Raw genomic sequence first — 13,196 nt, forward strand, 5'->3', positions numbered from 1 at the left:
ATCTTATTAGCTGTGAGAAACACATTTTCTGTACTTTGACTTATTCTTGGTACTAAAAAAAAAAAGTATCAGTCAGTAGCCCCTGACATTAAAGGTATTTACTGTATGGCTGTTTTCTTCACCTTCCTTTTCTTTTCCCAATAGCTGTGATGGCATTTCTGTTTGACCTGAAGGCGCTTGTGGACATGATGTCCATTGGCACTCTGCTGGCCTACTCTCTGGTTGCAGCCTGTGTTCTCATCCTCAGGTGAGTTGTTTTCCTTGCCAGGTAGTTCTGAGCTTGAGTATCTTGTGGGATGCAGGGAGAACAGAAAATTAGAGCTCACTGTCTGAAAAAAAAAAAAAATAGGGTTTGACTTTCACAGAAAAGCAGAAACCGAGAGAGGTCATCAACAAAGACCTGCCCTACAAGAGACCTTCATATTAAAAAGAATTCTGTAACCTAAAAGGATAAGAAAGAAAAGAGAGAATTAGAGGAGAAAATAGAAGAGTATCAGTAAGGATAACTAAAAGGTAAAAAGAGGGCGGGCCACGGTGGCTCAGCAGGCAAGAACACTTGCCTTCCATGCCAGAGGACCCAGGTTCGATTCCCGGTGCCTGCCCATGTAAAAAAAATATATATATAAAAGGTAAAAAGAGAGGCAAAAATAAGATATGACATATAAAACCAAAGGATAAAATGGTTGAAATAAGTGCTGCCTATATAGTAATATCATTAAATGTTAATGGGTTAAACTCCCGAATCAAAAGACACAGATTGACAGAATGGATAAAGAAAGTATAATCCATCTAATTGCTGTCTATAAGAGACTTACCTTAAACCCAACAAATAGGTTGAAAGTGAAGGCCTGGAGAAAAGATACTCCATACAAACAGTAACCAGAAAAAAAGCTGAGGTAGCTATGCTGATATTGGACAAAATAGACTTTAAATGAAAAGCTGTTACAAGACATGCAGAAGGACAATCTGTATTAATAAGGGGCCAATCCACGAAGAAGAGATAAAAACATAAATATTTATGCATCTAACCATGATGCACCAAAATATATGAGACAAACACTGGCAAAACTGAAGGAAAATATAGACATTTCTACAATAATAGTTGGAGACTTCAATACCCCACTCTTATCAAAAGATAGAACATCTAGGCAGGATAAATAAGGAAACCAAGAACTTTAATACTATGATAAATGAACTATAAGAGACTATATACAGAACACTGCACCCCCAAACTGCAGGATATTTCTTTTTCTCAAGTGCACATAGATCATTCTCCAGAATAGACCACAATGTTGGGTCACAAAACAACTCTATATAGATTTTTAAAGGTTAGAAGTATAAAGAGACCATGATGGAATGATGCTGGAAATTAATAACAAGTGGAGAACTGGAAAACTCACAAAATATATGTAGACTAAAGAACATACTCTTAAACAACCAGTGGGTCAGAGAAGATATTGCAAGAGAAATCAGTAAATATCTGGAGACGATGAAAACGAGAACCCAGTATAGCAAAATTATGGGATGCACTGAGGGCAGTGCTGAGAGGGAAATTTATAATTCTGAACATCTACATTAAAAAAGAAGAAAACACAAAAATCAAAGACCTAGCAACACCTGAAGGAACTAGAAAAAGAACAGCAGGCTAACCCTAAAGCAAGCAGAAGGAATGAAATGATAAAGATCAGAGCAGAAATAAATGAAATTGAGAACAACAACAACAAAAACAGTAGAGAAAATCAACAAAACCAACATTTGGTTCTTTGAGAAGCTCAATAAAATTGACAAACCCTTAGACTGACAGAAACAAGAAGAGAACATGCAAAGAAATAAAATCAGAAATGAGAGGAGGCCATTACTACTGACCCCACAGAAATAAAAAGGATCACTACTATGAGTAACTGCATGACAACAAATTAGACAATTTAGATGAAATGGATTAATTCCTAGAAATACACGAATGTCCTACACTGACTCTGGAAGACAAAAGAAGCCCTCAACAGACCAATTACACATAAAGATATTGAATCATCGAAACCTCCTAACAAAGAAAAATCCAGAACCAGATGGCTTCACAGGGGAATTCTACCAATCATTCCAAGAAGAATTAATATCAGTCCTGCTGAACCTCTTCCAGAAATTTGAAAAGAAGGGAACACTGCCTAACTAATTCTATGAAACTAACATCACCCTAATACCAAAGTTAGATAAGATACTACATGAAAAGAAAATTAGAGACTCATTTAAATGCAGAAATCCTCAACCACATACTTGCAAACTGAATCCGATAGCACATTAAAAGAATTATGCACCATGATCAAGTGGGTATTATCCCAGGTATGCAAGGATGGTTCAATACAAGAAAATTAACATACCACATTAACAAATCAAAAGAGAAAAACCACATGGTCATCTCAATTGATGTGGAAAAGACATTTGAGAAAATCAAGCATCTGCCTTGATAAAAAGACTTTGAAAGATAGGAATAGAAGGAAACTTGATAAAGTGCATGTATGAAAAACCCACAGTTAACATTATACTCAATGGTGAAGGACTGAAAGCTTTCCAACTCTAAAATCTGAAACAAGTCAAGGATGCCACCTGTCACCACTGTTATTCAACATTGTGCTAGAAATTCTAGCTAGAGCAGTTAGGCAAGAAAATGAAATAAAGGTATGCAAATTGGAAAGAAAGAAATAAAACTTTCACTATTGGTAGATGACATGATCTTACATTTAGAAAGTTCAAAAAAACTGGTGACAAAACTTGTAGAGCTAATAAACAAGTGCAGCAAAGTGGCAGGATATAAGATTAACGTGCAAAAATCAGTAGCGTTTCTATATACTAGTAGTGAGCAATCTCAGGAGGAAGTCAAGAAAAAAATTCCATTTATGAAGCAACCAAAAGAATGAAATATCTAGAAATAAATTTAACCAAGTAAGTAAGGGACCTGTACATGGAAACCTCTAAAGTATTGCTAAAAGATATCAAAGAAGATCTAAATAAATGAAAGACATTTTGTGTTCATGGATTGGAAGACTAAATATTATTAAGATGACAGTTCTACCCAAAAATTAATTTTCAGTGTCAATGCAATCCCAATGAGAATTCCAACACCCGATTTGGAGAAATGAAACAGCCAATCATCAAATGTATTTGGAAGGATAAAAGGGGCCCCAAATAGCCAAAAACATCTTGAAAAAGAACGAAGTTGTAGGGCTTACGTGTTGTAACAATTATCTAACTTTAAAATTTAACTCTCTTCCGCCTCCAAATATAACTTTCTAAGTAAGTGGTTATCCAAGAAAATTCAGATTTGCTGCAGATATTTTATTGAGAGGGTTTGGGGCCTGCCTCAGCATACTCTGGGCTGGATTTGGATGTGTCAATCTACTGTACATGATGTCTGGCTTAGAATTTGGGGTACTCATTTTATTTTAGCCAAGATTGTATTTGAGAATAAAAACATATGCATTTATTTGGGGATAGGTACCAGCCTGGCTTATCTTACAAGCAACCCAAATATTCTCCTGAGAAAGAAGCTCTGAGACCCTGTGCCACTGCCACCTCCAAAAGCGAGTCCCAGGTCACCATGCTGGAAGGACAGGGCTTCGGCCTACAGACCCTATTCAGCCCCTCGGCTCTGCCTACTCAACACTCAGCTTCTCTTGTGAGCTTCCTGGTAGGACTTCTTGGTAAGTCCCCTGCCCTGCATACCTTATTAAGACCCAGGAGAGATATGTAGGAGCAGCAGGTAGGGAGGATGTGAAAGAGGACAAAAGACTTCACATTGCCTTAGAATATGTTAGCAGTTTTTACATCAGCAGGGTAAATTTGTTGTCTCGATAATTGAAGGAAAGTGGAAGAAAATTATCTTGGAGGAGAATGGCAGAAATACAAAACTGGTAAATTTCTTTAGCTGTTAGGTGCTGCTGGTCTAAAAGCATCAGGGCAAGGATACATACCAATCACGGGATTGAGAAACCAATAAAATTGGATGCAACCTAGAAAATTCTTATTTACCAGCCTATGCTTATGTCCTCATTCATATTTTCTGCAGCGTTTATTGAGCATCATCTGTGTGCCAGGCACTCTGCTGGGCACTTGGGACCTCAAGAAAGAGATGGTCCTTGCCCTCACCAAGCTTTACAGTATAATGTAATAGGTGGCAAGCTAAGGGAAGGGCAGGTTTCTGTGAGCGCTCAGAGGAAAGTCCCCTAATGCAGACTTGATATCAGAGATGAGGTAGTAGGTGGTGATGTCATTCTCTGAAATAGGGAGAAAAGAAGCAGATAACAAAATATTACTGATTTACATTAGCAATCAGTGTTTACAATGGCATACAGTAGACTTGCCATTTGCCTTAAATTCCTACTTCTGACAACATCCCATGAGTCTCTGGGATACAGTCTCAGACAGTAGCAGATTAGAACCCAGATCACATCTGGGCACGTAAAGCAAGATGTTAGTGCCAGGAGGTGAGACTGACTTTTGTGGAAGAGCCTGCAGCGAGTAAGCAAGCAGTGTCTCTAAAATAGTGAGATCAGCCATGTCTTTCCATAACAAAGAACAGCGAATTAAGTGAAAAACCTTTGCATTTGGCAAGATAGATGTCTTGAGAACTTAACATCTTATCAAATTAGATGATGGGAACTGAGGATTCTGAGTTAAGTGTGTGCTGATTTTGGCTTCATATATATATATATGTATGTACACACACACACACACACACACATCTGTCTGTCATCTTTGCAGCCTTTCTCATTTTGGGACTGAGTATTTTGACCACCTATGGAGTCCGTGCTCTTGCCAGGCTGGAGGCCTGGCTCCTGGCTCTCCTCGTTCTCCTCGTTCTCCTCTGTGTCACCATCGTTCTCACCATCTGGAGGCAGCCCCAGAATCAGCAAAGAGTAGCCTTTATGGTACGTGTAATGAGGGTTCACCATCGTAAAACATACTGCATGCTCTCGCTCGTACATTTGTTTTGGTGAATTGTTAAAAAAATTAAAAAAAAAAAAAAAAAACTTTGAAAGAAGTTAACCAGTTAGCAAAAGCATTAGAATTCCTTGAGATATGTTCCTCTTTGTCAGGTATTCTTTCGACTTTGGCCATCTCCCCACCTTCTCACAAACTTGAGTCTGCTCCTATCACACTATTATGATACCATATTATGAACAAATGTTTTGTTAAAGAAGCTGTGGTATCAGAGGAATGGTTAAAGAAATTCAGTACCTTCTCAGCAGGAGGCTCATTCCCACCCAAACCTCTGCGAATAAAATTACCCTCTCCCGTTTGAGCTAAGAGCAGAGTTTGGCTTGGAGAGGACTCCCTGGAAGTCTTCTCCTGGGATTCCCATGTGTATCCAGAGTCCCAGAGACGTGGCAATGCCGATGTCTGGACTTGGGCCTGAAATTGGATCGCCTTGGTGTTAGCAGGCTTGATAAAATCCCTGCTGCTTTGGACTGCAGTCAAGAGGGTACAATTTGACGCTTCTCTAGAAGAATGTTTTCATTCCGGCTTTCCTTTTGATGACAGTATAAGCTTACATAGTGTTATTAGTATATATGTTAAATTAGTTGCCATCTTGTTAAAATTATTGGGGGGGGGAATATGCTTATAAGATATAAATATATTTAAGAAGATGTCTTCCTCCTTAGGTTCCATTCTTGCCATTTTTGCCTGCCTTCAGCATCCTGGTGAATATTTACTTGATGGTCCAGTTGAGTGCAGACACCTGGATCAGGTTTAGCATTTGGATGGCACTTGGTAGGTCTTTTCATTGTCAGCATTTTGAATTTGGGCTCTCTCCTTCCTGTTTCATGCACCTGTGCTTGTAGACGTGCTCTCCCCCCACCACCCCTTCATGGAAATGAGCCCTTTTTAAAAGCTTCTTCCTTTCCCAATTCTTAGATATGAAGGGCTTCTACAGTCAGAAAGCCTACTTTTCCAGAGGCTGTCGCATGCATTTTCTTATCCAGTCCTTCAGTGGCCTTGTGTGATTACTCCATTCTCCATTTTCTACAATTTCTGGAAAAGAACAAAAGGAGGCCCCCAAAAGTCAAACTGATTTAGTTTGTACACCATGCCCCCCCCCCCCCGTTGCCATTGTACCAGCGGCTTTCTGGAGGCGTGCTGAGCGAATTAATCGCCAGTAATTTCTTTTCTGATGTCTGAATTTCTTATTATTGGAAACGTGGGGTGGAATTTAAAGCATTAAGTAACTTGAGTAAGCTTATTTATATCTATAAGACGTTCTGTTTCTCATTGTGACTTCTTCATACTGAGTTGGAAATTGAGTATAAAGTTTGTTGTAACTCGAGCACCAACTGGCTTCTTAAAAACATGAGGTAAGGGCTGCCAGGCGAATCCGTGGGAAAGAAGAGCTTAATATTTATTGGCTTTGGTGTCCTGAGGAGTTCAAGAGGTCCTGCCTTGTGGCAGTCTCCTCCTTGACTTAATAAGAATGAACCTTAGTCTTCCAGTTCAGTTTTGCATACATATGTAGGTGTTTGTTTTGGAGCTATAAATGAACTGAATTTCAGTTCCAAACCACCAGCCCATGTGGCTTGATGGATGATTTAACCTCAGTTATTTTGCCCCTCCCTCCATGTCTCCACTGGAGTTTTGCCCAATTTGGGAAATCTTACATTGTGCCATGGAATTGGGGGATGGTGCCTTGGGTCCGCATAGGTTACACTTTAGATCTGTCCCATATTTCTGTCACCATAGCAGGTTGTTCCCTGTTTCTGTGGCTACTTCAGGTCAGGCGGCTCTGCTGCTTCAAAGCCAGGAACCTGCCAGAAATTGCCTGCCAGTTGGCTGTGCCCGCAGGGTGAGCCACGAGGCCATTCCTTTTGGCTGCTACGAGGGTGCTGAGCTCACGTCTCCAGGGCATGGGGAGCTCACACCCCTACTCCGAGCCCAGAAGAGAGTATCTTTGTAATTAGGAAGGGGACTTCTTCATACTTCCTTCCTTTTTTGTAGGTTCCTCTCTGCTGCTTTTTTTTCAAATCACAGTTCACTCTGGTTTAATATATTTGATCTTGGCTAAGAGAATGAACCACAGAGCCAGACTGTCTGTGTTTGGAGCCTCCCATCATATTAGTTGTGTGACCTAGCCAACTTACTTAACCACTTTTGTGCCTCAGTTTCTTTGTAAAATAGGCCAATAATAATACCTTTATTTGAGGGCAGAGGGCTGGATCTTCGAACCTTCCCTGCAAATAGAAAAAACAGAATCATTTCTATTAGAAATTATTATTGGGTATCCCCTATTTCCCATTATTTTTAATGCATTTTACATCAACCCCAAGTTCTTCACCAATTTCCTAAAATACAACTAAAACAAAGGAAGAGTGGCTATGTATGGGTAATAAACTATTTCATGAGGATACATAAGGCATTAACTCTTAATCCCCAGACAATCAGCTGTTTGAAATGTGTTCACAGCTGTTCAGTCTACATAAAGTAATTTTTCTGCACATAGATGTCTGGAATGCATTTGTTGAGAGAAACATACATCCAAGACTCATTCTATTAGGAAGATATTTCTGAAGGAGGTCTTCTATGGGGTATCCTGTGTTTGCACTTGAATTCCATCCTTCTAAACTCGCCCAGAAAGGGAAAGGAGGAAAACAACTCCATTAAGTTCTTTGTTAAATTTTCCATATTAAAACAGCCATATCCTGACGCACCTAAAACATTATTTTCTTTTCCCCAAAAAGGTTTCCTGATTTACTTTGCTTATGGCATTCGACACAGCCTGGAGGGCAATTCACAGGATGAAGACGATGATGATACTTATTCAGATGACGTTGATGCATCAACAGAGGAAAAATACGCCATTCAAACCAACGACCATCATCAAGGGAACCTCAGTTTGCCTTTCTTATTCCATGAAAAGACAAGTGAATGCTGAAGCCTGCAGGGGCAAAGCTGGTCCACAGTTCTCATGGACTACACAGAGTAAACCATGACAGCATGTCATCATGCGAGCTCCTCATGCGTTTGCTGCAGAGATAGTTCACCCTAATTTATACTTACCCATCCAGACAGCACCTCCTCAGATGGTGCAATATGTGCCCGGGAAAACCTTCTCCTGAGCTCTCTCTTTAGTAATGAATGGATGTGAGTGTGTGTGTGTGTGTGTGTGTGTATTTCCATGTAGATGTTGGGAAATATGAATGTTCAAAGTTGTTGGTGTTTCACTATTACCCTGTTACATTTTCCATTGTTGTCAGTAATTGGTGGCAGATACTGCACATACTGAAGTGGAGGTGTATTTCTGAACAGAAAAGTGTTTTTGTGTATGTCCGGCGTGGGTGGGGAAATAACTTTTTCCTTTTGGGGGTTCATTTGTGTCAATTTAGAGTGTGCCAAAAAATGAAATAACCCTTCATGGTATCTATGACTGGTGGGAGGTGGGCATCAGGGAAGAAGCTTTTCTGTGAGTTGTCAACACTGACAGTGGGGGTAGTGCAGATAGCTTTTCTACAAGGGAGTACGGTTTGCTAAAACTTTAGCCAATTGGAGTGCGTGCTTCGACCACTCTGCACAGGACAGGAGTGGCGTTCCACATCACCAGTGACACCCCTCTGAACCCCCATTGTTGAGAACAATGGCCTGGAATATGGGGCTCTCACCTGTTGTGAATGCTCTTCCCCCTTAACCCAATTGGAGAACTGAGGAAGGCATCCCAGCCTACTTGGACCCCTTCCTGCTGGGAATTGAGGTGGTCCCCCAAACTAGGAAGCTCATGTAAAAGGGCAGTGTTGAAGATGTTTGAAGATCAAAAAATTAGACACACGCTCAGTTAAGTAGACCCCAAAACTCACTTAAAATAATCCATTAGAGTCTCCCAGATCACGCAGTTGGTGAAAAGACTCATACTTCTTTCCATTACTTAATAACTAATCACAGCTTAGTTAAAACCTCTTTAGGCACAGAATTCACTCCTGGGTTTCTGTTATTGTTTTATCTTGTCCTAGATGTAAGAGGCATAGCGAATTTTATTTTTTTACTGCTTGCAAAACAGAGGAAAATGAATGGATATGAGAAAATTCCCCTATACTGATATTAAAGTCTGGTCAGATATTAAAGGGCATTTGGCTGAATTTGAGGGGCTTGTGTGTAATTTGCCTCTAATGTTTCTTTTGGAACATTTAGTGATATTTTTCTCTCCCTACCCCAGTAAATTCTCTCTTACTTCATTTGTTTTTAAATGACCGCATTAAAGCCATTAATTCGATCTCCATTATTCTACAATAACCTGTCAGTGGTTGGGAAAAACTATTTTGATTGAATACATGATTATTTTAAATTTCAAGCTAAAAAGTTAATCAAATTTAATTAAAGCTGTATAACTACAGAAACCGTTGTATACAAGTAAAGAACATGTTTTTTATATGTAAGATTATCTAATTGGTATATTTTACATTATAGAGTTCTCTGACAGTGAATGATCTGCCTGCAATGTGTTTTGCTTTTCAGGCAACACTTTTCTTACAAATTAGATGATTCACTAGATGAGGCTAGAAGCTTGAGACTTACGTGTGGGTTACATTCCCAGGATCCACATTTTACTAAGTGTGCCCACTGACCAGAGCTATCCAGAGGCGAGGACAACATTTGTTTTTCTGACAGCTCTTCCAAGAGTTCAGTTCTTTTATTGAGGCCCCGAAAAACAAGTTGCGATTGCTTCTTGTAACCGAGAGTTTATTGTGATTAAATATCAAATAAACAAGTAGAAAACCCGGGCTTCCGGCTGCTACTGTCGAAAGCAACCCTGACACAGGACTCAATACTAACATTCCACAGTTGCCAGGGTGCATATGGCAAAACCTGCAAGTCCAAAATTCTCCTTCAAGCTGCATGGTTTACTGGAGGGGAAGATATGGACAGGCAAGGGGTAAAATATTTTTGTAAGGACAGTAGACATAATCATAAAGCCTCGCTGTTATAGCAGTACACGGAGAATCCCTTTTATTCTATAATCAGTCTAGGAAAGACCTCACGCAGGCAACATGGGGAATCTCACGTATGAAAATTTCAATCTGTTACTGTAACAAAATCAAGACGTTTCTTTAGAAAGTCATAGGCAGCTAAAGCTATTATGCCCACTGTGTTCAATTAGGATCAGAATTTAGTTAAAGTTTTTCCCACACTGAAACACTTTGCAAACACAGATATCTATGAAAAGATGCTCTGTCCGTGACTGCTTTTTCTGTGAAGACTCAGATGAGTGTGTGTGTTTGTATATGTGTGCAAACACATTTACAAGTGGGGGCATATGTATATATATGTATTTCAAATGTCACTGTATAAGTAAGTTGGGTTTATAGTGGGCTTTGGAAATTATATTTTTATGTGGATCAAAAATGCAATGGATGTGGAGAAGAAAATGTTTTATATTGGTAGGAATGCTTATACAAAATTTTAGGTTTTAAACTATTTTGAAATATATAACGATTTTATATGTATAATATTTTCTATAGATAGATTCAAGAAAGATATTTATAATGTTTCTAATATGAAATCACTAAACTCTAGTTCACTGTAACAGGGTGCTTTATAATCTGAAATGGAGGGGTAGGGGATCTTAGGGTATTTTGTTTACTTGTTCCTTTTGTACTTTTTCTGACATATCTGTCTTGGCACATGTTTATTAGTAAAAGCTGGTACTGCCAGCTCTTTTAAAACCTTTCTATAGTGACATTTGAATTCAGAACTTTTGAAAACTCATATGAAGTCCTTTCCAGAAATTAGAGAGTACATGTGCATATTCTCTTAATTGTGTAAAAACAGCTTAAATTCCTTTTAATGCTGAGAAATACACTCTCAACATTTTCAGCGAGAAACTTCTGATAATCACACCTTTATTTTAGACTCTTAAGAAAAAGGGAGAATGATTTTTGAATTACCATATAAAGTCAATGTCAATCCTACATTTAAGAAGGTAGCTATGCGAACTCAAATCAAACTATTTATGATGAAAACTTTAGAATATTTTATATATACTGAAATAAAAGTTGTTGCTTAATCACATTTTTCCCAGAGCTGGATCAAGGAAACTAAGACCTAATATCATCTGAGATAGATATGTTAAAGAAAAACTAATTTTATATATAAAACTTTGCTATCACCGAGCATAGTTAATAGAAAATAATTTTAGAATTAACTTCCTTTAAAAGAGGAACACCTCTCTTCTTTTCAATTATTTTGAATTAAGGAGTTTTAAAGAACTTTAAACTTATAAGTATTAGCCAAAATATTGTCTAAGACTTGGGGGGTTTGGCGCAGTTGTTAATACATTTTTTATTAACACATTTTGAATTAGAGTCACTTTTTATCAAGTTACTATTTTTTAATGTATGTGGATGGTTGGCAGGGAGAATAAGGAAAAGTAGTCCCCTTCCAAGACTGTTGATTCAAGAAGGAACAGATTGCCTTTATCTTCTTTCCTCTTAACCAGGGCAACACCATTTCTGTAGAACTCAGAGATTACAAACTATATGATTAAGTTGTGCCAAAATTCCATCTCTCCCTTTCCTGCAATGTTGCATGATCTCTTCTGAGAATGCCTCAAGCAACTTTTAGTGAACCTTCCCTAATGCAATTTCTACAGGACTACAAAGGAATGCACCACAGATTATGGGCATTCACATGATTAATGTGATACTTTGTGTGAAATAACTGCTCTTTTTTGCTAGTGCCAAAAGCATCTGTTTCATACGTTTTCTCCTTTATGAAGTTCTTTAACATGCCCTAAAACACAAAGAGAGAAAGTACCGAAGTTCATGTAGTGAGTACAGGTCATTTTTCAGTCATGTAGATGTGAAGATAAGATAGCTTGAGTTTGTTGTTTTGCTGAGATTTTCTTTTTCATTGTATAAACTGTATTTAAACATTTTAAATGGCTTTTTGGTTTTTAACCTCCTTTAGATGCCTGATTTCTTGTTGCGGTTATTGGTTTGGCCATTGGTTTTTGTAGCATTCATTATTGTTTATATGTACACAGTTTAGCTTATTGATATCAAATGCATTTTATTATGGCTCAATCCAATTGGCAACCCAGTTTGCCAGGAGCATTATACTTAGCTTTTATATACCAAGGCTGAAGCTACTGCTGTAATCCATTTGGAGTCTCCCCTGACAACTCGCAGCCCCTGAGGGGTCATAACCAGGACCCCAGGCTGGTTCCAGGGCCAGACTGAGCCTGCGAAGTGTGAGCTTCTGTAGCTATTCCTGTTGGGTGGTGTCTTGGGATATAAGTGAAATGATGACAGTTAAGATATTTTGGAATCCTTAATTTTCAGTTCTCAGTATCTCGGGAGAACATCAACGTGAATGAGAAGGACCGAGGAACCTCTGCCTTGTGGAAAGGTTGGCTGCTTCCTGGAGCTGGTACTGTCGGGCCTGGGGCTCTGCCATCCTTGCCTGCACAGACAGCCCTTTGTGCAGAGTGTACAAGCTGAAGCCCAGTTGGTAAAGAGTGCCAGTGAGGAGGGTTTCTCTGGCCAGGGGTTTTCTGATGGGCTCTTCATTTTCTGTCGTCCACTAGGGGTGCCCAGTTGTTTATTGCATCATTTTGTCATCATTTTACTTAATAAAAATTGTCAGTAGGGCCCAGAACCCTACAGAAATACCATTTCTGTAAAAACTGACAAGTGCATTGAACTCGTGCAAGTGTAAAGATTTTTTTGTTTAGATAATTTTCAATTTAAATGTTTTTAATGCTAATCAGCGTTCCTTTTTACTTATAAAGTTGGATTATTTTTTAGAATTTGTAATAAATAAAAACTATGGCTGCTTTACCACTGTAAAATATGCTTTCTAATGTGACCCTGTTTTTTGTTGTTTTTTTGCATGGGCAGGCACCGGGAATGGCAGGTAAGAACTCTGCCTGCTGAGCCACCGTGGCCCGCACATGACCATGTGTTTTTAAAATCACTTTCATTGTGCCTTGTAATAGTGCACATGTAGCACACATACCAAAAGCCTGCATTTCACACGTAACTAATTTAAATTCCTTTTTTATTGGGGGACCTCTAAATCTCAGAAATTGGATACAATCTAAGTGGAAACACTTGTATTTGTTAAGAATGCTCACTTGGCAGTTTGTGGTCTGCCATAAAGCAACCAAATCCAGTGAGATAAGGATGTCTTCACATGCCCTTCATCTTCAGGACACGTTCCAA

General features: G+C 38.8%; 1 protein-coding gene across 3 annotated transcripts in view; it reads left to right on the forward strand.

The window, feature by feature from the left end:
- SLC7A2 (solute carrier family 7 member 2) overlaps positions 1–12,838 on the forward strand; it is a 67,958-nt gene extending 55,120 nt beyond the window's left edge. For 2 of the 3 annotated variants that reach the window (XM_077144243.1, XM_077144244.1), the window contains exons 8-12: positions 145–247; positions 3,490–3,695; positions 4,756–4,922; positions 5,658–5,766; positions 7,725–12,838. In XM_077144243.1, coding sequence (XP_077000358.1) covers positions 145–247; positions 3,490–3,695; positions 4,756–4,922; positions 5,658–5,766; positions 7,725–7,918 — 779 coding nt within the window. In that variant the 3' untranslated portion in view covers positions 7,919–12,838. The remainder of the gene's footprint in view (positions 1–144; positions 248–3,489; positions 3,696–4,755; positions 4,923–5,657; positions 5,767–7,724) is intronic. The other variant, XR_013168966.1, reaches the window with a different exon arrangement.
- Positions 12,839–13,196: the final 358 nt, after the last annotated feature.

Source organism: Tamandua tetradactyla, chromosome 26, assembly GCF_023851605.1.
Source record: "Tamandua tetradactyla isolate mTamTet1 chromosome 26, mTamTet1.pri, whole genome shotgun sequence".
Classification (NCBI taxonomy): Eukaryota; Metazoa; Chordata; class Mammalia; order Pilosa; family Myrmecophagidae; genus Tamandua; species Tamandua tetradactyla.